This window comes from Lepisosteus platostomus, chromosome 3, assembly GCF_059453375.1.
Source record: "Lepisosteus platostomus isolate fLepPlt1 chromosome 3, fLepPlt1.hap1, whole genome shotgun sequence".
Classification (NCBI taxonomy): domain Eukaryota; kingdom Metazoa; phylum Chordata; class Actinopteri; order Semionotiformes; family Lepisosteidae; genus Lepisosteus; species Lepisosteus platostomus.
The window spans coordinates 65941577-65969569 of record NC_142613.1 but is presented as its reverse complement, the minus strand read 5'-3'; the positions used below and the strand labels follow the sequence as shown (position 1 = coordinate 65969569).

At 36.8% G+C, this 27993-nt stretch overlaps 1 protein-coding gene across 5 annotated transcripts in view; it reads left to right on the top strand.

The window, feature by feature from the left end:
- pxdn (peroxidasin) overlaps positions 1-15084 on the top strand; it is a 92756-nt gene extending 77672 nt beyond the window's left edge. For 2 of the 5 annotated variants that reach the window (XM_088626515.1, XM_088626513.1), the window contains 7 exons: positions 153-1656; positions 2723-2857; positions 4699-4907; positions 8970-9090; positions 10358-10499; positions 11532-11645; positions 12352-15084. In XM_088626515.1, coding sequence (XP_088482641.1) covers positions 153-1656; positions 2723-2857; positions 4699-4907; positions 8970-9090; positions 10358-10499; positions 11532-11645; positions 12352-12477 — 2351 coding nt within the window. In that variant the 3' untranslated portion in view covers positions 12478-15084. Of the gene's footprint in view, positions 1-152; positions 1657-2722; positions 2858-4691; positions 4908-8969; positions 9091-10357; positions 10500-11531; positions 11646-12351 lie in introns of those variants that run through there. The other 3 variants (XR_015935489.1, XM_088626514.1, XM_088626516.1) reach the window with 3 other exon arrangements.
- Positions 15085-27993: the final 12909 nt, after the last annotated feature.

Genomic DNA, 27993 nt, shown 5'->3' with positions numbered 1-27993 from the left:
TGACCTCCAGATCACAGGTTCTCATCAGGAGTGCGTTACAACATAAAGTTTACAAATCCAGATAGGAGACACGGTGGATTCTGTTGTTTATCTCTTGTTTTAATTGTCTATGTATGTTTCAAGCCATTATCTTTTTGTTTCTCATCTTGAAGCTTTTCGCTACAACGATCTGGTGTCTCCGAGGTTCCTTGACATGATTGCCAACCTGTCCGGCTGCACAGCTCACAGGCGGTACAATAACTGTTCTGACATCTGTTTCCATCAGAAATACCGCAGCCACGACGGCACATGCAATAACCTGCAGCACCCCATGTGGGGTGCCTCGTTGACTGCCTTTGAGCGCCTCCTAAAGTCTGTCTACGATAATGGCTTCAATTTGCCAAGGGGGGCCACTGAGAGGCAGCACAATGGCTTCTCGCTGCCTCTCCCCCGTTTGGTCTCCACGACAATGATCGGGACTGAGACAATAACTCCCGATGATCGCTACACCCACATGCTTATGCAGTGGGGGCAGTTTCTGGACCATGATCTTGACTCTACAGTGGTGGCGCTGAGCCAGTCCAGGTTTTCGGATGGGCAGCTGTGCAGTTCTGTTTGCACCAATGACCCTCCCTGTTTCCCCATCATGTTTCCCCCCAACGACCGCAGGACGTTGAGAAACGGGGCCCGTTGTATGTTTTTCGTGCGCTCTAGTCCTGTGTGTGGCAGCGGCATGACCTCACTTCTCATGAAGTCCGTCTTCCCCCGAGAGCAGATCAACCAGCTGACATCCTACATCGATGCCTCTAATGTCTATGGGAGCTCTCATCATGACTCTGAGGAGATCAGGGACCTTGCCAGTCAGAGGGGCCTATTGCGCCAGGGCATAGTGCAGAGGTCTGGCAAGCCCCTTCTTCCCTTTGCCACTGGCCCTCCCACAGAGTGCATGAGGGATGAGAACGAGAGCCCCATCCCCTGCTTTTTAGCGGGAGATCACCGGGCCAACGAACAGCTCGGCTTGACTGCAATGCACACTGTGTGGTTCAGAGAGCATAACCGGATAGCCTCAGAGCTCCTGCGGCTCAACCCCCACTGGGATGGGGACACCATCTACCACGAAGCTCGCAAGATTGTAGGAGCCCAGATGCAACACATCACTTACAATCACTGGTTGCCCAAGATCTTAGGAGAGGTTGGACTAAAGATGCTGGGAGACTACAAAGGCTACAACCCGAATGTCAATGCCGGAATTTTCAATGCCTTTGCCACAGCCGCTTTCCGTTTCGGCCACACTCTTATCAACCCCATCTTGTATCGACTTGATGAGAACTTTGAGCCTATTCCGCAGGGACACATCCCTCTTCACAAAGCCTTCTTTTCTCCCTTCAGGATTGTTAATGAAGGGGGCATCGACCCCCTTTTGCGAGGGCTGTTTGCCGTTGCAGGGAAAATGAGAGTTTCTACCCAGCTGCTCAACACAGAGCTGACAGAGAGGCTTTTCTCCATGGCTCACACCGTCGCACTGGACCTGGCTGCCATGAATATTCAAAGAGGCAGAGACCATGGCATCCCGCCTTACAATGATTACAGGGTGTTCTGCAATCTGTCTTCTGCACATACCTTTGAGGATCTGAAGAATGAGATAAAAAATCCTGATGTGAGGGAAAAACTTCAGCGGTATGTACCCTTATTGTGGGAAGTCTTGAGCCAACCTGTTATGGGCTTTGCCAACAAAGTAGTCCCCTGTTAAACTATGCTTGTTACAAATCAGAATCTCCCATTAGTTTAAAGGACAGTGGTTACCATGTCTGTAAGTGAAGAACACAAAACTGTTGTTGTTTTGCATCGATTGTACACTTAACATCTGACATTACCATTGAGCTATTCATATTGATATAGTTTGAAGATCGCTCTATCTGAAGGGGACAAATTTTAGTAATGTAAAAAACACTTTTAAGGTAAACGGTTAGCTTAATCAGTTTGTTCATTCTTTGTATGCCAGTGGGTATTGTGCATGACCCTTGATTAATGCACGTGCATGTTTTCATCACAAATTATCTTTTCATATAATGTATTTTGAGTGGAGTGTCCAGAAAAACGCTATATACTGTAAGTGTAAGCAATTATTATTATTTAAGTAATCTATTAAGGAAAGTTTTGGTTGCTTTCACAAATTATCAGCTTTACAGTCCAAAACCCTGCTAGAGCAAGAGTGAAAACACTATGCAGACATCCAGTAGTGTTAACATACCAATTATTAATGCAGGTTTGTAATTTTTTTTCTAAAACTAAACAAAGTCCATACAACGTGCTTCACAGTTCAAGAGTGTCCTTCTGTGCATTATTGACCAGTTTGGACATTGATCTAATAAATGGATGAAATAAAAACACAAATCTAAGCTGTCATATTTACTAAGAAGGATAACTATTCTTTTTGGGGAAAAAAATGTTTTTAGGCCCTTAAGGCAATGGCAAACACGTTGGTCATGAAATATGCATGCTTTGTTAATCCCCGAGCATTTGCTGAAGCAAATACCATTTTAAAAATTTATAGGCATTTGATTATTTGTAAAATGGTTTTTAAATCATATGGTTAAATCTAGTACTGGATAAATATACAATAAATTGAAATAAAATTAATAATACCAGAATAACAATACCTTACATTTAAGAATAAGATTACTAACAAGGGGTATAATATTAATTTGAACACTAACCTCCAGTTGTGTATTTTGTTTTCCAGACTTTATGGTATACCACTGAATATTGACTTGTTCCCAGCATTAATGGTTGAAGACCTGGTACCTGGTAGTAGACTTGGACCCACACTGATGTGTTTGCTAGCAACACAGTTTAAACGTCTCAGAGATGGGGACAGGTATGCCTTTTAGGAACTGCTTCAGTCCTTTGCTTCTAGTATATAAGCAGGAAACCTTTAGATAGCTGTGCACTTTATTCTTTTTGAGGTCCCTTTCTAACATAGACAGTACTTCTTAAAGTCAAAATGAGAAGCAAATATATTCTCGCAGACCAAGGAGGCAGTCAGCCCCAGGGTGTAGGATATTGTACATGGTCAGTGAATAGATGTCACAGAAATTTTGATGTGAAATAATTAAGCAAAGAAGTGATTGAGGTCTCGGCTGTAATGAAACCCAGAAGATATGATGGTGTCTGATGAAGGCTTGTGTCTGCTGAAACATTGCCAAGTTCTAACAGAAGTTATGTTGGAGTGGACAAGAATCTTATCATCTTTGATGAAGATTTATTTAACGTGCCATGCCTTGCCATGCATACGAATTGAATGTTAATTTGTGTCACATACATTCATTTATCTAACAAAGATATTGGGACATTTTCTGCTGTGTGTACTGAAGATCAACCTTATTAAGTGTAATTTACGTCTTAATTTTCCACAATGCTATTGAGTTCAATTTCTCCTATTGCATTTCAAGGATTCATTGTAATTTATAGAAATACTATAGTGAGAATATTTATTAATTTTACATGTGTTTAAGACAATGCAAGCATTAACATTAAAATCTGAAATTTTAATGAACAATATGAGATTGTATATATAAATAATCTTAATTTAATTAGATCTTTTAATCTTATATTATACATTTTTGTTTTTTGTAGTACTGTAGTATAAGTCCTGAACTAGAATTACTTTTTTTCTTGGTTTATCAGTTTCTTTTCTTTATTTTTCTAATCACGTTTGAATTTTAGACTGTACCACCAGGCTGCAAGTGCAGGTTTCAGGTACAGATTAGAGATTTAGGAACAAGTTTATTCAGCTGTGAAAAGTAAAAAGAAATGAAGAAAAAAAATTAGCTTGTAGCTCTGGAGTTTTTTTTTTCGTCTTTTTATCTTACAGAGCAGAATTAATCTCTGCTGGCGACAGGTTAAACTCCACAGCATAGTTAGAAGTTTTTAAACCTTTTTAAAAAATTTTTTTTTCCAGAAAATATCAAACGAAATCAGATCATTCAGTTTTCCATGTATAACCTGATTGAGAATTTTGGGTATCATGACCAATAATAGCAGTAATGGTACATTTGCTTTTTACATATCTCCACTTTACAATTGGCAAGTCTTGAAATATTTAAGCCTAAAAGAAATGCAGATTGTCCTATCAAAGCCGAAATATGAACTAATTTAATTTAAAGATTGCGGAAATCCAAACTTCCCGCTATTTAATCATTAAACATGTTTCTTCTTACACTGTATTGTTTGAGGTTTCTTTTCTTCCAAAATGGTCTTTGTTGCATTCCAGGCCTTTACAATAATTCTTCCACAAAAAATCACGTAACAATGTATTCCCAGCAAAGAGTGGCTTGTCTTTATCAGCAGTGAAACATACAGCTTTCCTCAGGTTCAATATATCATGGTGTCAATCATCAAATCAGTCATCCAGTTAATAGAGCTACATACAAGTTTACTTTGGAATATGAATAGCAGTGATACTGTTTCTCTGAGCAGATCTAGATAGATTTAGATTTTACCTTGGAGTCGTGCTGCTTTCTGTCTTGTTTTGTCTGTAATAAGGTATTTTTTTTTTATATAACCCACTTAATATGTCATTAGAAACTGTTACTGCCAATTCGAAGCTTAGCTCTTCTGCCCTTGTCCAGTATTGTGTATGCCTGCGTGAAGCCGAGTGACTTTGTCCTAAAGGATTCCAATATCCCATCTTGCCTCCTCTTTTCTGTGAGGCAACAGGTTCTGGTATGAAAACCCTGGTGTGTTCACCCCAGGCCAGGTGACGCAGATCAAACAGACTTCCCTGGCCCGAATTGTGTGCGACAACAGTGACAACATCACAAAAGTGCAGCCTGATGTCTTCACGGTGGCGGAGTTCCCTCATGGATATGTGAGCTGTGATGACATCCCCAGAATGGACCTGAGAATGTGGCAAGACTGCTGTGAAGGTGAGTGTTGGACGGGTTTTGTTTTTTTTTTTGTCAAGGGAGAGATAGTAAAACATTTGTTTTACATTCAGATTGCACTAGTAGAAAGATTCCACAGTGCTTAACATGTAAAATTTGGATGGAGGTCTTCTGGAATTATGGTTTAGAATAGAAATATATTAACTGCAGTAGATGCTGTTCGGTTAGGTTTTGTTGACTTATATTCCTGTGGTTTTAACTGAAGGGTTTGATTTTTTATGTGGACTACAGAGGGAGTTTCTTAGTAAATGAACTGGGAGGACTGTGGTATCAGAAGCAGTTTTTTAAGCTGTAAGGGCCTTTTTTTTATTTGTACTGTTGGACTTTCCTTCTTGAGACATAAAATAGTGTAGCCATAGAAACATGGGCTTAAGAATGTGGGGTCTTTGTGAGCATGGATTATTATAGACAATTAGCTTTTCAGTGGCAAAATAAAATAGACTCTTGTTTCTTTCTGGAAATGCTATTTAAGGAGAGACTTAGGTAAGATTTGGGTTCTTATCAATGAATGTCTTACAAATTGTTTTGGATTTTTTTTTAGTTTTGACGTTACAGGCATGAAAAGTGAGAATATTATCCTCTCTGGCCAGTGTAAACTAATTTATTCTGATCTTATCGCTTAGAACGTTTCCATGTACTGCCCCAATTTTGTTTTTCCCAGCACATTTTATTTTCCAATACATTAAAATCTATTATTTTTAAACCTACGGACTATAAAGCTGTAGATAACAGACAAATCTAGAAATAGCTGCTAGGTCCCAACATGAGCATGTTCTGATCGCATATATATTGCATGTAAACACCCAGACTGTTTTTAGAGTACTTTCTGAGTCAGTGTTCACTGACTGTATGGTGTACTGCTCCCTTTGCACTGGTTTCCTGAGTGCCTTGAACTGAAAAGATAGTTCAGAGTATGATTTGAATCCTTTAGCCCAGATAATGTCTCCTCAGGTTTAAGCTATGTTGTTAGCAAAAGGATTCCCTCAAGGGGCAGCACGCCAACAGGCCAAGTGTCGATGGTCTTGAGAGGGCCAGTGTGCCCTCAGCTTGCTGCAGAGCAGTGACCTGCCTCATGGCCTGTGATCTTGTAGTATCGTCAGTGAGAGCCACATGTGATTAGGGCTCCCACATCTTGGCCTACCTACAGTATAGCCACATGTGATCACTCCCATAATCAAAGCAGTCTCTGCTGCAAGCACATGGACATTCAGAATGAGGAACAAATAGTGGAGCATACGGTTCCTTCTAAGCTGCTTTGAAAAAATAACCTAAGTGCTCCAGTTTAAAAAGATGTAAAGGTATAGAGGGCAAATGCAAAATTAGGAGAAAATTAGAAGCAGAATTAAGTGAATGGATAATAATAGTGCATTCATAGCATAGCATTCATAGCTGTGTGTATCACAAAAATAACATTGTTTGAACAGCATCTCTCAATTTGACATTTTCCAGTAAAATTATTTAACTTATTACATTCATTTAATAAAAATGTATTACAAACATCTTCAGGAAACAGTGGAGATGTCACGTGTTGGTATTGTTGGTTTTTGACAGATGTAAATCTGTATAGCGGTTTGTGTTTCACAGGAAGTTTGTGACACCAATTCGACTGTTGTTTGTTTCTGGAGGTTAATATTTTTTAACTTCATTATCACGGGACGCTTATTTTTTTCAGTACCAATCAGATTTCTAACTCTAACATTTTAACAGGAAAGGCAGTAATCTTTTTTGCTTTTTTCCATTTGAACCTTTTGGGGTGTGACCTTTTGTTCATTTTGTTGCTGAAAAGGAATCATGGAAGACACAAAAATAAACATTGTATATCCTGTCTGTGTACAAATTGCTGGAAGGACAGGAAATGTTTAAAACAAGAAGAATTCTTTCATTTTTTCCGTGTTGACCAGCTGAGAACAGACTCTAATTTACGGTATTGATCTCTAGGGAAAAGAAGGAAACAGATATACTGTAGCAGTTGTATTTTTTCTCCTCTCTTTGTGTTTAAATTTCTTGAATTCATAGAATTTGTCAGGTTACTCTTTTAGTTATCACTATTATTTTAGGAATTACCTTAATCTTGGGAACTAGTTTAAAATCAAATTAAATAAATTGTAAAATTATCTTTAAATTGTTGTTTACATTGGTTTCATATAAAAAACGTTTGTGTAACTTTTGATTTAATTCAAGCAGATTTGTTTTCTGAAATGCCCTGTTCTGCCCTCCAGACACAGGATAATTACAGGATCTTTCATTTTAAAAGCTAAAAGTGGTTCCTTTCAAGAGTTTGTGTATGTGTTAAAGCAGAGCCCAAAGTACTTTTCCCATTTCTCTTTGACATTTGCCATTCCTGTAATAATGGGGTTGGATCATCCTATCATCTGTTAGCAGAAATGACAGGCTTTTGTGAAGGTGTTGTCTGGCAGCAGATGGGTAGGTGGTTTATTACCATCAGTATGCTTTGATTTCAGCATCTCTTTGAAACGATGTGATCTAGTCGCAGTTAATACCACTCCATGCTGCATTGTGGGGTCTGCAAGATTTTTAATGATGACTGAGGGTGGATGCTAGATTAAGGTTGTGCTGAAGACAGTTTTTTCCTTTTTTGTAAATGTCAATTCTTTTAATTATGTGACAGAAGCAGATTCCCTCCCAACAGTGTGGAAAAAAATCATTGAGACGAAAAATAATAGCATCAATGTAAATTTGTATCTTTTTTACAGCAAAATCACCATTGAAATCCTTTACAGCCATTTGTTATTGAGACTTGTTTCTGCTATAGAGTTTCTTTGGCACCACTTCTGACAATGGAATATTGTACATATTAGTCCCCGTCCCCCCCATCCAGTGGATAACAACAAATATCACATTATGCCTTAATTATAAAACAATTATCACATTAAGAACATTATATGTGCTTAGATTTAGTCAAGATTAAAAGGTTTGGGTTAGTAACAAGAATCCTTTTATATAATCACCAGTCAGAACTTGTGAACATTTCATTTTAAATGGGTATCTCCCACAAGCGGTAATGCAACAGTGGCCTCTAATTACTCTGCAACATTAAATGAAAGCATTTCCGTTTGAACCTTGGAAGCTTGCTTGGTTATGTCCAGGTTATTAGTTTAAAGTGTGGGGGCTGAACTGGTGTATGAGGCTTTCATTTTTTACAAATAAAGAAAGGTATACAGACTATAAAAATATTTCTTTTTTTTTTCTTTTACAACATGGGTCTCCAATGGTGGTAATGTAGAGCAGGTTTTATAGGTAACCATTAAATCATAAGCTTCCAAATGCTCTGTAAACAGTTTAACTGGTGATTTTATAGAACAGATAATTTAGAGATCACTTGGATTAAAAATAATATCTTTCAGCCTTCAGGGACCGCTGTTCCTTTAATTGAATACATGAATTTCTTAATTGATCAGTAACTTACCTGATTTTTAAAAACCCCACGATTTAGGATGACCTTTTAGACGAAGTGGACTGAGGCTCTCGAGAACCAGAGGTACAAATCCCTGACGTACATACATCCTTGATGTACTGTATATAGTAGATAGTAGATAATAAGAAAGATGACAAATGACTGAAGGCCTTTAACAGCTAACCCAGGTAGGTTATTCCACACTCCCACAGCCATTTTGGTAAATTGGTGCCTCCTCAGTCTTAAAAGCACTTCCGCATAGTTCCCGCCTGTGCCCTCTGTTCATGTTTTACCATTCATTCTGAAGAAATCGTCTCTTTTGGAGGATTTTAAATACCCCTAATTGCTTTCTCTGTTCAAGATGAAAAAGTTTCTGTTCCTTCAGCCTGTCAGTGTAGGACAGTCTCTCAAGCCCCACTTTCTGGTTGTTCTACACTGATTCCAGAGCAGTAATATCTTTTCTGTAGTGTGGGTTACCTAAACTGTACACAATATTCCCAATAAGGCCTAACTGAATTAAACTCTAAGCTTTTAACCATCCTATCATTTGGTGGAGTTAATTAATTGCTTCATAACATTTAAAGACGTTCTAAAAACCTTTTTTTTGTTTTATTGTTTTATATTTGTAGACTGCAGGACCAAAGGGCAGTTCAATGCACTGTCCTTCCATTTCCGAGGAAAACGGTCAGTAGACTTCAGCTTTGCAGAGGACAGTCACTCCAGAAGTGAGAAGAAAGAGAATATTTATAGGTAAGAATTATATTATAGATAAAGACTATTTATAAGGCCTTTTAGTGGGAGTGTTTACATTTAAAAATTGAAATTTCTTTAAATATTTCCTTTTATACCCTGTTCTTGTATTTTTCCTATTTCATATCAAAATTAATAGCATTTTATTGTATGACAGTGAATGGTTTTCATTGTTTGCTAAATGAGTTATAATCTATTTTTTAACTGAGCCTTTTCTTTTGCGAAAATCAACTTCAATACTTATATCATCATGCTTTTTCACTGAATATTTCAGATATGCTGAAATTGAATATATCTGATATACTTCCAAAAGTATCAATCCCTTTCCAATAATGTCTGATTTTGCTGAATTACAAATGGCGTGTACACATTTTTTAAGTGAATATCTGTAATCAAAACTTGACTGCTGAATGGGTGAAAATGGGTGAAATATTCTGATTGAAAGAAGCTGAATGTTACCAAATGTTAAAAAAAATATGTTGATTGCACAGGGATTCAACCCCTGAGTCAATACTTGTTATACTCGCTGGAATCCCTTTCAGCAGTAATTACAGTTATGAGTCTTTTCAATAAGTCTCTTTGCATGGTGGAATGGTACAATTTCCATCTTTGCAAACCTGCTCAAGCGCTGTGTCTTCATGGTTGAGATTTCAAATTCATTACCTGACTGAGGGACCTTACAGAGACAGGCGGATTTATTCTGAACTATGAACCAACTAAGTTTGAAAAGGGGTTGAATACTTATGCAACCACTTATACTGTAGTTATTGATTGGCCTGATTGATTGTAGTTTCTGCTGAAATTTAGCTTCTTTCACCCATAAAATATGTATAAAAACATATTTGTTATAGTTTTATATCCACTCCTGGGGTTACATGAGGGATCCGTTCTGCAGTCACAGGTATAGTTTACAAGCAGTAATTAAGAAAAAAAAACATTATTAATACATCCAACATTTGACTGAGTTAAGTTACTTAATAAGCTAACTGAATTTATTGCTGCCACTTCTCTTTGAACTTTAATTATAATACTCATCCTAGTCTAAAGTAATATAAAATTGTAAAAAAAATAAGTTTGTCTTAAATATGAGCCACACTGGAAGGTAAAAAACTAGACAAGGTGTCAAATATGTACTATTATTTTTTAAATTAAATGTCAGTCTTATAAGATGTAAGCAGTTTACTACTTAAATTACTGTATCAATCATACTGAACAACTCATGTCGGGAAGACTGGCATTTTTTCAGTGGATTTTTTCATGTTTGCAGCCATGTGGACGACAATTTAAAAAAGCACAGAAATCACACAGTTGCACTGAAGCCTGTACAGCAAAGCACTGAACCCACAATAAATGACTTTCAAGACTTTGTTTTAGATATGCAAAAGACTATCTCAAGTCTGCGCAAGCAGGTAAGTTCCCTGAAGTTTTCATGGATTTATATTAACATATATTGTCATTATTAGATTATTAGATTGTATTATTTTGAGAATTAAGAAAATGTACTAACTATATCATTCCCGCAAGTATTTCACATTTTATATGCTCACTCACAACGGCAGCAAATAAATTTTAAATATATGAAGTGTAAGAGGACTGAAACTTCACAAGCTTCTTTTTTTTAGCACCTGAAGCTAAAACATCTTTGAAGCAGATGTTATTTTTCAATGTAACAACGCTAAATAAAATTGCAGTCAGTGCTGTTTTTTTTCTTTATCTGAACATGAGCAACATTCATCTTTTGTTTGGCTGGGGTGCCTGCCTGCACCTGCAAACCAGCATAAAAGAAGAAACATTGGTTGCAGGCGTTGTAGCTTGACAGGCTTTTACAGAGTGCGTGCCAAATGCAAACTGCATTCTTGAAGAGCTGCCAAACCATAAACATGGCATCATTGGACTGACAGGTCTTAAGGGACATTGTTAAAAACCCAAAAGTTCTGCAGTAACTTTTCTGTGCTGCAGGGCTAAATGTGCTTACACAGGAAGGCAGAATGTCCGTGTTAACTGCTCATATGAACAGTTTGACTTAAATATGAGTTTATTGTATATTATTATTGTATTATTGTATTGTATATTATTATTGCATCCCAATAAAAATTTTCCTATTGTAATTTTTGGAGATTTTAATATCTGAGTTAAATGATATGCTTGATATATTTAGTCATGTAAATTGACATAAGCCATAACATAATTAACACAACAGTAAACATAATTATCAAATTAATCTTATAACTTTTTTGAATCTCAGTTCTTCTATGAACTTCACTGGAATAGCAGGAGACTGCATTATTTATATTATACGGAAATAGACATCTTTTTTTCTTCAGTGCAAATTGTACTTGTTTTAGTTGTTTTGTTTTTTTAATTAGTCCTCTACTTAAAACAGATCCGTTTAGGAGTTTGTTGGTGGTAGATGTTGAAGCCTGCTGTTGATTTTTCACCAGATAAAGAAACTTGAAGCTCGTGTGAGTAAAACCGACTGCACTGATGAAAAGGGGAGAGAACGATCCTGCATGGAAAAGTGGAAAAGGGACTCTTGTACTACATGCGAGTGCAAAGTAAGTACATGGATACTTCCATCATACATCAAGATCTTTCATTTATCTGATCTTTTTATTTGACTTAAGCCAGAACCAATTAATTAAACCGGGTAGTAAGCAATGCTGATCAGCAGATTATTTTTTAAGTTGCTTGCTGCTTCAAAATAGTAATAATGCTAGGACCTCTTTGCTTTTCTCTCCAACAAATGCTTTGTTCTTTTGCACTGTTTAATGTGGCCCCATTTTACAGTTAGGTATTCAGTCTAGAATATCCAAGTAGTTTTTCTTTCATACCTGCTGCAATAAAGGGATAAATATCAGTTTTTCATTTTGATATTTGAAAAACAGGTTAAAGTTTGTTCTTAGCACTTTCATTACAAATGAGCACAACCTTGTGTGCACCAGTACATAACAAAATCAATGATACTGTAAGCTCATCTTATGCTACATTTCAAATATGATGAAGTTTTTTTGTATCAGTTTTAGCTTGACATTAATGATACATTAATGCACATTGCAGAGAACGAAACTGGTTGATGCTTTTGTGGCATACATACTTATATCCTCTTAAATAGGAACTTTAGGGAACTGTTTTTTTGCTGTATATATATTTTTATAACAATTGCATAGTATAGATTTAGGATATGCAAAGTCTTTCTAGAGCCACAATGAATCTTTGCACAACTGTGAGCACTTTGTGCTTATATTTTAAACTTGTTTTCAGGATGCCCAGGTCACATGTTTTGTGGAGACTTGTCCTCCAACAGAGTGCCAGAGGCCCGTGAAGCTAAAAGGAGCATGCTGTCCTGTATGCATGGAAACGTCAGCAAGCCACAGAGAGAAAGTATAAAGCCAGTATTTTCCAGATTTTCCATAGATCTAAAAGTGACCTGCAAGTGTGCAATCGCCAGTGTCCAATTGTCTCATCATTTTTTTTTTCATTATTTTTTTAATTACCCTAAGCTGCCTATGTAGACCATTGTTTAGATTTGGTGGTTAAAAAGCAGGTACAATGCATAAAACTTCAAGACAGGCATGCAATGATCCACAAACGTTCCAGGGTATCTTGAGACCTTTATCTGATTTTTGGTTTATATGCTTTTACTTTCTTAAAAGATGGTAAGAGGGAATCTAACTGCAACAAGTATGAAAAGGAAGTAGGCAGTTAAATTGACAGGGTGATTGTCTACCATGTTGTGTTGTCAAGCTTTCTCAGGTTAGAGATGCCAAAAAATGGTGCTACTTTTTTCCCTCATTAACAGTGTAGCTATAAAGTACAACCTTAAAAGTATTTGTTTTTTTAAGATATGCAAAGCTTCATATACAGTATACACGATGCGCCTTTACTCTTCAAATACATTTGAGAGATATTTTTAATTTCTCTGAAGACATTTTACATATAAAGTTACTAGTAACTTCAGCTTTTACTAAATGTTCAAGGTGCTTATATATGCCTTCCCTTTATATTACCTGCATACAAATGAAGATAATGTGAAGACTTAAAAATATTTTTTATCCAAAAATGCCTACTGATCACTTAATGTAATTTTTTTTCCAATGACAACTGTTGGTTAACTAACATCTGATGTTGTGATTGTTTTATTGTTTTTGTAGTGACATAAACAGATTTTCACAATTTGGAATATTTTCATATGTGGCCTGACTACTCTTCTGACAAGCTGAACTGCCCCATCGGCAAGTTAAAGGCTTTTTGTACATTTTATTCTCTTTTTTATTGCTTGTGTGTTTGTTACAGACTTACCAAAACAGTATTTACTTTTGCTGTACCGATTACATAAGTTACAGTCTCTCTTTTATGCACTTACAAGATGGGCTTTTATAACTACATTGAAGGACACTGGTCATACCTCAGAACAGGTTATTACTTTGTACTTCTTTATATCACAGTTTATTTCTGTGTCAGGAACAATTTAAAGTGACTAATTTAATGTATAGACAAGGAACATTGGTGCTTTTTCCACAATCAACTTTAAACTGTCAGTAGTATTTTTTTCTTGTCTGCCTATTGCAGGGGCAACACTCCTAATTGAGAAAACATGCTTCCTCAGGTACAGACTGCAGGAAGAACTGGAACATTAAGTTGTATGCAAAATTCTAATGAAAAAAGCAATTGTCTGTCAAGCTTTTTATGAACATACAATGTGTATTAAATATTTTTAAACCAATGTACACTACTTTGCATCTCCATGGTGTTTTCAACACTGTTTTCCAAACGAATTCTCCAGTCCTTACATTTTGTACAATGAGGAGTGGAAGACACGGCTCATTCGGGTTTTTGACTGCATGATTTCATTAATTTCCTTAATGTTGAATATTTATTGCAGGCTAGAATGTTGACATTATGGCTTCCAGTCAGAGTTTTGTGGTGACATTTAAGAAGCGATGATGTTATTTAATGTGATCCTTAAAAACAGCATTTTTTTCAACTTCCTGACTCCTAATTGCCAACTAATAGAAGCCATATGTTGTAAAATAGACAACATCTTTTCCAGCCCAGAGTATTGCTACAGTATATCTCTGAAATGCAAAATTCGGAGTAATCCTTCAAATGGAAGTCAAAGCAAGAAAATATGTGATTTGTGACTTGTTAAGGCAAACAGTTTCATGTTTCATCCTCGTATACATTCTCAGATTTAGAAATGGTCAACATATGAGCACATATCCTCTTATCCTGCTAAAAGTGCTTTGATGTTTTTGATAACTTGATTGGAAGTTCATATTTTTCAATAATCCCAGACAAAGCTTTCTGAAGTGTCATACAGTATAAAACAATCCCATTTAATGATTGTGTATGGTGATATTTATTTAATTAAAATTACATTCTGGAATGACTCAAATCTTGCTTCTGGTCTTGTAGCTTAAATCTGATTTCAAATGAAATTATACAGTTTGCCATTTCATTGAAGTTTAAATAATGTATGATTTAGGATTAAACTTAGAATTAGTTTAGATTCTGAAACCTTTTTCGAGTAATGTGTTGAATTTTCTATTCTGTTCTAAATCTGTTTTTTCCTAATTGGCAATTTTTCCCTGATTATGGAAATTGATAATAGCATTTTTGTTTCTGTCTTTACTATAGCTGAAATAGATTTGTTCAAGATGACTCCTTTTACACTGGCTACTGATCAGGTGTCGTTCTAATGACTACAACTGATTTATCTGTGAAGGAGGTTGTGGACCATTTTCGCTTATTTTAAACAGTTTTGAACCTCATTTAAACATTGTATTTGTGGTCTCATGTGAACATCAATTCTGTGCTTAATATCAACAAAGTACACTGTCATGCAAGACTGAAAATGGTTTAGCTACACTGTTTGAAAGACATAAATAACAATCTTTAGACGTTCGTTTTGTAAAACCATAACATTGCCAAAGAAATGTTTGCACTGTAATATATGCCTCTCAACCAAATTAAATAGGCCACATTTTCAATAAACCTGTTGTGCTTTTTTCTTTATTATCATAACTTGACCAGCATTCTAACACAGAATCAGGTATACTCTGGGACAACGGGTAGATTAGTTCACACAATGCTTAAACTAAAGGAGTTAAAGATTGTTTTTTTTTTAATGTATCATAGACTATTTGCCAATTGTTAAAATTTGAAGCACAAACATTTACTGAATAAAAGCTTAGTCTAAATTTTACTTTATTTTGAGTTGAATTAACATTTTGGGATTTTCCTTTAGTGTATGACTTACAGGCACCAAACTTACACTGACAAAAAAGAAGTTGCAACATAAGATCAAGATCTTTGGCCTAACTATCTTAACTAGGACAAAGGCAACATTTATTTATTTTTCCTCCTTACTAACATATTTATATTAGACACCTTAACCTCCTTTTTTATTGGGAACTTGCTTTGCATTTTACTTTCATGTCTATGTCTGTGGTTAAGGTAACTAAATCAGAACTGCCACATCTTTGGTGTGACCTCACCTTGCAACTTTACTGAGTAGGCTGCGGTGTATGGATTCATCCATCATGAAAGAGTATGAGGTTAGTGTAGGAATAACCATCTATGGAGATTTGAATCTGGAAAGTGAAGCTGCACAATACTCCCATTGTCCATGGTGTTATTGTACAGATTATGTTGTCAACATTTTTTCTTTTAATTATTGTTTGAGGAGACTACCGTAAATACATCTACCTTAGAGAATAAATACATTTTTTAAAAGCTCTCAGTTGTCTATTGTTTTGTGGATCAGTATGTTAAGTGGTATTCTCAAAGCAAGACATATTTCTAAGGAACTGCAAAATGCAGAGGATGTTATGCCAAACAATTTCAGAGGAAGTTTCAGAGAAATATAGCCTAGACACTCATTTTGGTTGTCAAACTAAACATTTTAATTTTGATTTTTCCAGTGCAAATTGACCATTTTCTTTTGGATTCACAGATCTATAATAACCAATAAATAGACCACTAGACTGAGTGACTGGTACATATCCGAAGCCAACAACCTCATATTGACAGTCCCAACACATTACTTTCTGTGCCTCGGTTTGCTCTTTATTGACATCTATGAACAGTGCAATGCACAAACACTTAAGTTTAAACTACTTTTTGAAAAAAAATGTTTTGCACATTTAATTTTCTAATAATACTAGAAATATAATATAGATTTGTAGGGGACATTCAAAAAGAGCAAAGTTTTAACCACTGTAGTATACATATACTGTACATTATGTTTACTCACTATTCACAAGTTTGTTATAATTAATGTGTTTTAAATGTGTAGAATGCAGAACATCTGTATCGGACAGGTATGAAAGAGGCCAACTGCATCATTTTATGTGTAAAATAATTTTAAACAAAATGTAGAAAAGACCAAATTAGAGATATAGAGATAGCTGCATAGATCTTAATAGATTTTAATGTGAAGTGATTAAATCAATAATATATCTGTCACCTATACATATTTTATTTTCTATATTTTGTAATTAATTTTTTTTCTCCGTATTTTACAAGAAAGGAGACCTTAACTTAACATAGATCTATGATAACCGCAGCATGTACTGTATGGTACAAAGTTGAATCGGTTCATATCCTTTTACAAAACCACTGATAATTGGTGTATAAACTGCACTTAGAAATGAAAGGATTTTCCACATCCAGCAGCTTTTCTGTTTGTACAGCTGAGGGTAGGACAGGCATTTTTTAAATCGAAATCTTAAAAAATAAAATTGTCACCACATTTTGTGAAGAGAGAAGACACAAAGGGCATTGTGTGACTTGTAAGTAGGTATACAGTGGCTGTATTTTGGGAAAAATGGCTACACAACAACATCTGGGGGCTTCAGCACAGAAATACTCTATCCAGTGTTTATTCTAGCAGTGCCATTGTGGTGGAATGTTATGTGAAGTTCAGGAAATAAAAAGGTCATCCATGTATGTGGACAGGATGTTGAGCAGAACAGACATCTAGTGCAGAAGTTATCAACTGATCCTTGTTAGGTAATCCAGAAGACTTTTTGTCTGAAGTTTTAAATAGCTCCTCACCTGGGAGAAGTGTCACACTGACCCAATTAAAACTTAACTACTTTACCCATTCTCCACACCCCTAACTGGTGATTGAAAGATAGAAAAATCGATCTTTCATAGAAAATCTGCTGGATTCTGGACACTGATTTCCAGAGTAAGGAACCCTCCATCTAGAGGATGCTACACTGGAACATTGCAAATGGCTGGTAACAGTTCTGTAACAGACACATTATTTCTCCCGGTGTTCAACAGGAATGGAGTGTTACAGGTTCCACTGTTCAATGGCATCCGTCTCCAGCCTGCCACATGTCTTGGTCCTTCATGATCCTATTCAAGTGAAACATCTTATCTGAAATTCCACCTGCCCATTGTCAGTGAGCCACTTAACTGTAGGAACTGAACTTATCCTTATCTGTGAGAAAGAATCTGTCATCTATTCCGTCTTTCTGAAAAGATGGCTTAATAGTCTCTACCTTCACTTGCAGTCGTGATCACGCTGTCTGCTACTGATAATCCTTGCACAGACGTGATTTTTTATACTGTCGAAGAAACTTTTGATCTTGGCGAGTTACCTGTCTCGTGCTCTGTGTTTTGCTAGGGCTTCTGAAGGAAGGTAGGTTACCAGTCATGTTAATATCATGCTTACACACTGTGCTACACGTCTTAATTTGTCCTGTTATAATCTTGAAAAGTGCCGCCATGTAATTTTTCAATTCATCTGACAGTATCCTCTTTTATTTTTTACTTACAGTGCTCAATCACTCCCTTCTTTCTGAGTCTTTTCAGTGATTTTAGCTGGCTTGCTGGATGTTAAGTAATGGGAATGATTTGTGGAAAGCAGGGCATGGGTGAGAGTGGGATTATTCTTTTTGTTATTATTATGTTGTTTCTGAAACAAACACATTTTCATTGTGCCCAACAGTTAAGGTAGTCTTTTATCCCGGTCAGCAGGTCCTCCTTCAGTTGATGAGCTTTCACACAACATCTCTGCAGGTACGCATCCAAATTCAGGGTATAAACCCATTATACCAAAACAAAAACAAAACAAAAAATGAAAGTGTGTCACGGATGTAAAGGAGTTTGTCCTGCAAAAACTTGATACAAACAAAACCCGAGACAAAGTTAAACAACAAAACCAACAAATACACCAACAGTGACCAGAACACCGTGGGTGCATTAACCAATCCATTACCAACTTCTGAATTCAAAAGCATACCTTTTTCAAAATGCTTACTGCCTGTAATTTGAGAATTCCTGATAAAAGACTGACTTTAACAAAAGCCAGATTGTGTTGTCAGTGTGTGTCTATTACTGGAGTTGCTGAATTAAAGAGCAAGTTAATCAATTAAATCCATGTGATCTTATTCCCATAGCTGTCATCTTCTTGTTCTAATTGTTTTCATAACCTTACATGTAACAGAATTCATATTTATTGATCTATAATTGCTTGGTTCAGTTTTGTCATTCTTTTTATTGGTAAGCACAACATTATAAATTTTCTGATCTGTGGGTGTCCCTCCTATATTGAGTGACTTTTGGATGAATTGTGTCGATGGCTTCTGTTTAGCATTGTTTCCTTACTATAAGTACAATTGGTGTGATATTATCAGGCTCTGGAAATGTATTAACCTTGAGTGCTTCTAGTACTTTAGATACTTCTGTCTCTTTTGTGTTAATCCCTGTTTAATGTAGAACTTTGTTCAGCTGCCTGAGACACTTCGTTGACATTTTGCTTTCTAAACACCTGAGTGAAACACTGGTTTAGTACAAAAGCCATTTCCCCTTCATTGTCCAGAAGTTTCCATTATTGTCCCAGATACATTTTGCTTTGGCCTTTACATCTCTTTTGCTACTGTGGTGTTGAAATAACTTATTTTATCCTCCAGTATGATCTTTCCATCTATCTCTCTTGGCCTAATTTCATTTTTTCTGTACTTCCAATTAATTATAATAGTTTTTTAACTGGATCCTTATCTTTATTGACAATTATACCGTGATATTAATTTACGGCTATATCGCCCAGTCCTAGTGTAACAGTGGCGACCTGGCTAAATTTTCCATTGGCCTTTACCAATCATGGCCTCCTAATAATCCCCATCTATGATTTGGCTTCATCACTCTGTTCTCCACCCCTCTGGTGTGTGGTGAGTGTACTGGTCCACTATGGTTGCCATCACAACATCCGGGTGGGGGCTACACATTGGTGGTGGTGGAGGAGAGTCCCCATTACCTATGAAGAGCTTTGATTGGAGTGTTCAGAATTATTATTAAAAACAGTTTTTGGAAAAAAAAATAGTTGTTTTGAATTAGAATAAATATTTGCATTTTGGTGCTATATTCTGTAGGAACATGTAAAGGTTTATTCCACGCTGAAATATTGTGTCTCCTTTCTTTTCCTTTGGGCATGGAATAAATCTTTACCTATTCCTTTGCAGCATACACATGCTGATGCAGCTACCTACTTGGTGCTCCTAACACTGTATAATGGTTTTTTGCTGAATTTCACATTTTTAGATTCTGAGACTCTTAATTCTTAATTCATCCAACCTAAGTTCCTGAGCCTGAATAGTTTCTAATACTGTACAGCAGTGGTTCTCAAACTTTTTGGACCAAGTACCACCCCTAATCCAACCAAAGCATCCAAGTACCACCTACTGTACAAGTCATCATCTCATAGGAACCCCAGAAATTATCAATGACCAACATGAGTGCATGTTCAAACACACCCACACATACATATAATAAATATTATAATAATAAACTGTTTGATATATTAAAATGTGGCTTATCAAAGTGTTTTACAGAAAAAAAACCAACACATAAAAATAAAAAAGCACCATTTCAGTGAGAGGGGTAAGCCTGTTTAGTCGAGCAAAGCAGATGTGAATTAATTTTTCGAGCCTTGATACAATTCACAACAGTCTAACAGATTTTAAATCGCCAGGCATTTTCTTGACAGCAAAGGTCTCGCGGTGGATGTTGCAACTAACCATTAATTTCTGGAGCAACCTCTCTAATTCGTGCATTTACACCGCTGTGTCGGCTTGTCATTGCTCTAGCACCGTCTGTACAAACTCCGACACATTTTATCCAGTCGATGCCATTCTCTTCGATAAATTCATTCAGAAGCTGAAATACGTGCTCTCCTGTAGTTCCTGTTGGTAGCGGCTCACAGAACAGAAAGTCCTCACGGGACATACCCTCAAACTCGTATCTAACGTAAACGAGCAAATTGGCCAAATCGACTACAGACTCATCTAATTGCAGTGAAAAACATCTGCTCATCTTAACGCGCTCTGTCAGCGTACTTTTGATATAATCCTTCATTTCAATAACTCTATGAATGACTGTGTCTTTCGGGGGGGGGGGGGCAGCAGGTCGAGCTGTTCAGCAGCTTTTTCTCCACACATAATTGTGTGGGGCTTACCTGCTTTAGCAATCCGCAAGCTTGCATTTTTCCACGTTTCCGTTTTTATTTCAGTGTTTATTTTAAGTATTTATTTCATGCGCAAGGGAGAGAAACACAGAGACACTCTGTGTATTTTTCTCAAATTAACTTAGAACAGTTCTTAAATATTTTTCTGTTATTTTTCACGCTTTCCTGTGCTCACAAGATTACAGTACCAGCGTTCGTAGCACGCATTTCTATGCAGTCCTGTGTTTACTACGTTGGCATTGTTCCAAAATCACGCACATTCTCCTTTCTCCCTATTTGCTGGAGATACAGTAGCTTTTTTAAAATACAATTGGTCACTTGCGTCCGTAGCACGCATTCCTATAGAGTGGTATAGAATTACAGAGTATCTCTTGTGTCCACTGAAGTATTAGTGCGCACTGTATCGTAGTATGTAGGCTGCGTATTCGACACGTATTAAAATACAAAATATGAAAACCCATCCCGATTTTTTCAGCGCCCACAACACAGTTCCAGGGTCACTTGGCGTACCACCTGGCGGCACTCTGCGTACCACTGCAGGTACGCGTACCACAGTTTGAGAACCACTGCTGTACAGTATAATGTAGTACCTCCCCGCTTCTGTCTCTCCAGAACAGAGTATCCACTACTGTTGCAGTCATTTCCTTTCATTAGCCAAGTTTCTGTGATTTGAGTAATATTAGAATTAGAATTCGAACTCTTTTCTTTCTAACATTCCTAGCATTTGGGTGTTTTAATCAACTTGTCCTCAGTTCTGTTTTTCAACTTGAGTTCTCATTTTGACTTAATTACCCATGTGTCCTTCAACTTAATTACCTTTGGCTTCTTCCCACTTAAACTCGAATCTAAAGGTTTCTGGATACCTTTGCAGATCCTTGTGCCAAGATGACATGATGTCCATTTTGTTCAGATGTCATGCGTCTTGTCTGTATGTAAGTCCACTGCCATGGTAGGGTTTCCAGTGGCCCAGAAAGCGAAAGACTTCCTCTGCACATCACGTACTCATGCATGTGTTGTGCTGGTGGGTTAACAATTTTTTATCCTTTGCTTGGTAGGATTGCAGTGAAGATCACCAATTTGGACCTATTGGTTAGTTTGTCTCCAAGAAATTTGGATTTGTTATGGATGGAAAAGGTGCTGCTTATGCTGCTGTTGTTTGTGCCAGATTGGATCATGGGGGTTGTTACCTACTTTAGCTAGGACTGTGCCTGGGCTAGGAATGTAAGCTCTGCGGACAATATCAGCCATCTCAGCTTCGGGGAGACAGCATATTGTAGTCAAAAAACATTTTAGTCTTGTTACAGTTTGTCTTCATTGAAGGATGAAACAAAGTGATTAGAGACAAATACAAAAAAAACGGATTTCTCCACATTTTTCTGCTTTCTGCCTTTTTTTTCTGGGTTCCTATATTGGTTACAAAGCAATGTCCCTGATAAAATATGTAACAAGTCTAGAAAAAAACATGCAAACAGGTTTCACCTGCAGGAAACATCTGGTATTTAGGTTATTATTTTGCTTGCTGCATTAGGAAATACTCCTGTTATACACATTACATTAAACTGACCAATAATTTTTTAGAATAGTGGGCATGTCTGCAACAATTTTCACTGTGAAGAATTTTAAGAGGTTTTATACATATTTTATGTCTTACTACATATATTACTTCAGTAACATTTCTAACATATTTTACATCACAGACTTTAGCACACTAGAAGAATTTATAGAATGTGATAAGATAAATATTTTCACTAAATCTCCAAGTGTATGCTAGTAAATCACAGTGCCTATGACGCAAAAAGAAAATTATATTTAGAAATTATTTGCAGTAGTGTTCACTGGGAGTGGCTCAAAGTTAGAAACAAGCATAGCTATGGAAATGTGAGCGTCCACTTCTTGTTTTTACTTAGCTGTGGTTAAAGTTTTGCCTTACAAAAACACAAACTTCTTAGTTTGTGTTTTTTTAAATGTCTTTTATGCCTTTATGGAGATTCCAGAGTTCCCTTTCATTTGAAAATCTGTCTCCTGATCTTGTGTTCTCCTCTGGAACAAGATATTTACGTTAGAAATCCAGAACCAATATTAGATCAGAAGGTGTTATGAATCCAGCTATTAAAGCCGAGAGAGAAAGAAATATAGACCCTATGGAGGAGCTGGAAAATATACTTTGAGTTAAGATTGTTCCTCAATCGCAATCCGAGCACGTAGTCGAAGTGTGAACATGAAAGCCAGAAGTCAAAAACCAAGGAGAGTACTTGCCAAACCAAAGCCATGATCCGAAAGCCTTAGTATAAAGGAGAAAGCCAGAAGTCCAAAACCAGGGAGAGAACTTGCCAAACCAAAAAGGTGTGCGATACATATAAAGCGCGGACCGAAAGAGTAGCTCACTTAGGAAACACCAATACTGAGCAAGGTGGCTAAGTAAGACTGTGCTTAAGTATACTGGGAGGTGGCGGTGCGGTGGAGAGTAAGTAATCTGGTAGGTTTACTACTCCGGCGGTCTACACCTTCCCCTGCTGACAGAACGAGAGATCCTCTGTTGTTGGGAAGCGGGTGTCATAACAGAAGGTGTAACTGCAATGTGTTATAAGCAATACATGATCAGAGAATAGAATAAATGGTAAAGAACCTTGTACCTTTTGTTCTTTGTTGCACTTTGATAAAAAAAAATAATACAAAAAAGCTTCTCCAATGCAAAAAATGCATTATGAGTGTATTCTATTCCACTGTAGATGCAGATACCATTGTAAGGATCTTGGTAATCACAATATTATAAAAATATAGTATAAAAGGTTAGTAACTCTCTAAATGATTGAAGTTTATATACAGTACAGTAAACATATTTTACAACAAAGTACGGGGACAGTAAAGATGATACTTCTCAACTGTTATTCACTATTTTCTGAATTGAATAGGTTCATGTAACATTCAACTTTTCTTATTCTTGGTTTGCATTTTGCCTGCTGATCTAGTATACTGATTTAACGTGTATATGTTCAGTAATTGCACAGAAAAAGCATGACCATTTGTTTCTGAGGAGACAATTCTGTAATACAATACAGGTCATTTGGCACTTTTGCAGATTTAATTATCTCTAAGTGAACTTTTTTCATAATGCATTATAAACTACAATACATAGTCAAAACATGGCCTTGTGAAAGTGCCAACTTTCTTCATGAAGTCAATGAATATGCAATATTAATATTAAATGCAGTATATTCTTTGGATAGAACTACAGTTAGGTAAATACGCCAAGTGAAATAAACTTATTCTGCTAGTGTTCCTACCCGAGATCCTGTCTTTGGATCAAGCGTGGCAAGTCCCGTGATTGTAACTGTTTGTAATGATAGACTTCCAGTTGTGGAACACCGAGCTGTATCCAGCAAGGGTGCTACCTTCACCAAGCATTACTACAGTAGTTTATATCCGATCATTTTAATAACCTCTCATAAGTCTGAAATAACTAATAGTTTGTGCAGTGTGGCTTCCAGAGTGAATAAAACACACGTTCTACACTCAGTCAAGTGGCTATCTCTTCAGTCTGTAGTATGTATGTATGTTCTACTGATGGTGTACAACTTTCCCTGGCACCCAAACTAAAAATGATGTCAAATGGTTTTAATACCCTTTGAGATGCCAATCTCTAAATCAATGTATTATTAGCACAAGAAAGCTATAGTATATAACCATTCATATATTGGGTGTAAACTTTATACCCTCTATTAAGTCTAAATTTCAGTCAAATTTAAACAAGATCACCATATTTGATTATTTTGGATTGTTTAGCATTTGCAGTTGGAATAATGTGTTAAAGTCACCACATTGTAAAACTATTGATGCTCTGGAATCAGTCCAGCGTAAAGCAACCAGATACATTCCGAAGTTTAAGCGAATGTCCTACACTGACAGACTGAAGGAACTGAACCTATTCAGTCTTGATCAGAGAATATTAAAAGATTTCCTGATCTGAGCATTCAGATTTCAAGGGCATTGACTTCAACAGTGAAATATGACCCAGAGTGAACAAGTTGAAACTAAGTAACTAATTTAAAACCAAGAACAGGAGGCACTTCTTTACACATACAGTAGGTTTGTGTGATTATTGAGCAAGCCATTGAAGCAGATACCCTCTCTTGTTTATAAGAAATGGCTATATCAGATCTTTGGATTAATTAGCTACTTTCAGTAACTACCAAATGTATCCAGTGAGTGGAATGGCCTCCTCTTGTTTCTATAATCTTCCTTTCTTTTCTTTTCTGCCTGAAAAATTAACTTCAGACGTCAGGATATGGCATAATCCAAGAATTACACAACAGATTTATTGCCCATGGATTGAGTGGATTCATCTGGAAAACACAACAGAAAGTTTTCCAAGTGTGTGAGAGTTTGGCGCAAAAGCCAAATCCTTCCTTTTCTAATGCTTTCTGCAGTTTAACTTTTCTGTGATGGAAGTAAAAGCCTTGCTTTTGTATTCATTTATTTCGTATCAATTAATAGTCCTATATGAGAGTAGTACAAAATGGAAGTTTGAACTTGTTCCCTTTTCTGTTAAAGGGGAAAAAGCCACAAGCAAGGCTATTTTTACATTTCAGAGTTATAATGAATGATGAGTGCATTTCAAACCACAATCAAACTACCAAGGACAGGGTAACACCTACAATTTACATCACAAAAGTTTTGATGTACTGTATTCATAGCACCATATTGCTGTCATTGTCTGCGATGCAGAACAAGGCCACAAAACCTCTGGTAATGCAACAGCGGCCCTATGACATTGTAAACATGCTTTAGACCAAGTGAATTCTGCTACTAGATTAATTTAAAATATTTTAATGAAATCGACAAATACAACACAACATTTTTTCAATACTTTATCTAAAGTATTGCAAAAAAAAGGGTGACCCGCCAACCAACTAAACTACACTCATATTCATCTTCAAGATTTCCAAAAGTGCTATACTGTATAATTTACATTAGTGTTTTTTTAATGGTTATTCACACCTTAAAAGATATATACTGTATATATAAAATATAGCAGGACTTATTTTTTTGGAGGAATGTGTCATATGCTGCTCCATGGCCCTTGCCATTGCCTGAACAGCAGATTTGAAGGAGTGCAGTTGAATTGAATTCAGCATATCGACTTCGAAATGGTTTTGACAAATACTATTTATTTGTTAACTCCGTATGTATATCATGTTTGAACATTTCTAGGGAGAAATGCCTGCTTCACAACCTGTACTTATTTGATCGTACATCATGCTGAATTTCGCTGAGAAACTTGTCCATGGGACCAGCATCAGTGGCCAGGTTTATTACCCACCTCTTGGCTGGTTGAATATCCCTTGGAAAAAGAGATAGTCTGACTTTTTGCCGATCCAATCCTCTGTTTTGTGTGTGACCACTATGTTTTGAACAGCCAAAAGCTTGACAGTGAGGCATTGTGTAAAACATATACTGTACATGGGTTCAAAGAAACAAAAAAAGTATTAATGTTGTTAAGAGACCATGTTTCTCATTCACTCACAGTGACTAGTGAGCAGGAAGGGACGCTTGTACATCCCATAAGTACACACCTCGCTCTCGCCTATGGCAAGACCACCAGCTTCTTGTCTGCCTACGATAACAAGGCAACTCTACAATATTTTCCGAAAGTTCACAATTTTGCACTTAATTTGAAATTTGAACAATTTTGCTATACTGTCAATTAATTTTGTTGCGGAGATTTAATAACCGGTCTTAGAAATTGGGACTGCATGTCACGATCGCAAACCCCTCCTCTTAAGGGCGCTCCAGCCCTTCCTTGTTTGTTGTTAATCTCCAGCCCCTTTTCAGTTCCCCCTTAAAAGCCAGATGCTGGCGCCAATCCAGGCTCTGCATTGGTTTCCGCATCATGCGAGCCCGGGACCTGGATGCGCCTGGCTCTGTTATGGTTTTAGCTTCTGTTCTCGTTCCCGTTCCTGTTCCCGTTTTCCCTGCTGGTCCCGACCCGGCTCTGGTTTTTAATCATCAGTCCCAGATGGATCGCCTGGCTTTGGACTTTTGCTTTGTCTTTGGATTCCGCTTTTGACTCATCCCCGGATTGTTTGCCTCGGCCACACCTCCCCCGACCACCAGCACTCCATGGACACGCCCCCCTGTTTTCATTCCCGTATCCTGCAAATCATTTTCCCCCGTGTTTTCTTCATTTTTCCCTGGATCGTGTCGTCCACATAGGGTCCGGAAAGAACTGTCCGTAACACTGTCCGCAACACTTTAACTTCGCTGGTCAATAAAAAAATAATTAATAATTGGATAACTCAGAAGTGAAAACACTTGGAAGTACCATTGATGTATCATATACCTATGTAGCAATACTTACAAACTGCATACATGCGTGTTCAATTGTTCTGCAAGCCAATTTAGAAAGTTGCAAATGTGTTTTCCTAAGAAAGCATTTAAAAACCGCATTTTGCAAGCATTTTAGTTCAGTCTTTCCACTACTATCATTTTAATCATTTTGGTGAGTTTTTTTTGTATTCTAACAAACTACAAACACTATTGAAATGCAGCACTTCACATAGAAATTGCTGGGTGCTTCCAAATACATGGACAAATTAAATTTCATATTGATTAAAAATGAAAAATGTTGTTGACATGTCATTTGTTTCTCATGGGCGTGCTTTGGTTCACAGCCAAGTCTCATAATTAAATCATGTACTTGGCTTCTTCTTGCCATCTGTGTGGTATGTTTGTATGCAGGACAATTCCCACCAGTCTCCAAGCTTCACAGACATCATCTTGTCTCACCACAGGGCTTTTAGCTCAATCCCTGGGAACATAACAAATTGCAATCATACTAGAACGAGTCTGAAACCATCAGTATGATCAAAAAGGCCCTCTCAAAGAATGCGCACATTTCAGTTCAGTTAAGACTAAAGCTATTCCCAGTCTTGTTTTTAATCTTGGACACAATGAAAATGCCAAAAAATGATCTGGGGCTGATCTACAATACTCTAAGGAAAATGCAACTCTTTGGAAAAGCCTAGAGAGAGAAAAAGAATCATCTTTTTCTTTAAGGAACAAGTAATAGGTTTATTCCATGCTGAAAAAGGAGTGGAATAAAAGATTTTCAGCATGGAATAAACCTATTATTTGTTCTTTTGCAGCCTACGCATGCTGACGCAGCTACCCACCTGAACTACTGTCTTTTTCCTTAATACATTTTCAGTGCAATCCCCCTGTTAGAGAACTATTAAATGCAACATAGAAAAAATAATTCACTTCTCTTTTCTAATGTTTTAAGAATTGTATAATGCCTAGCTGTATAAATGTCTACAAATATAGGTAACTGAGTTAAAACATGAGTCAAATCTGAACACACTACTGAAGTGTAGCACCCCACCTGGGTAACGCACAACAATCTTTACAGACCAAGTGGTGACTAGTCA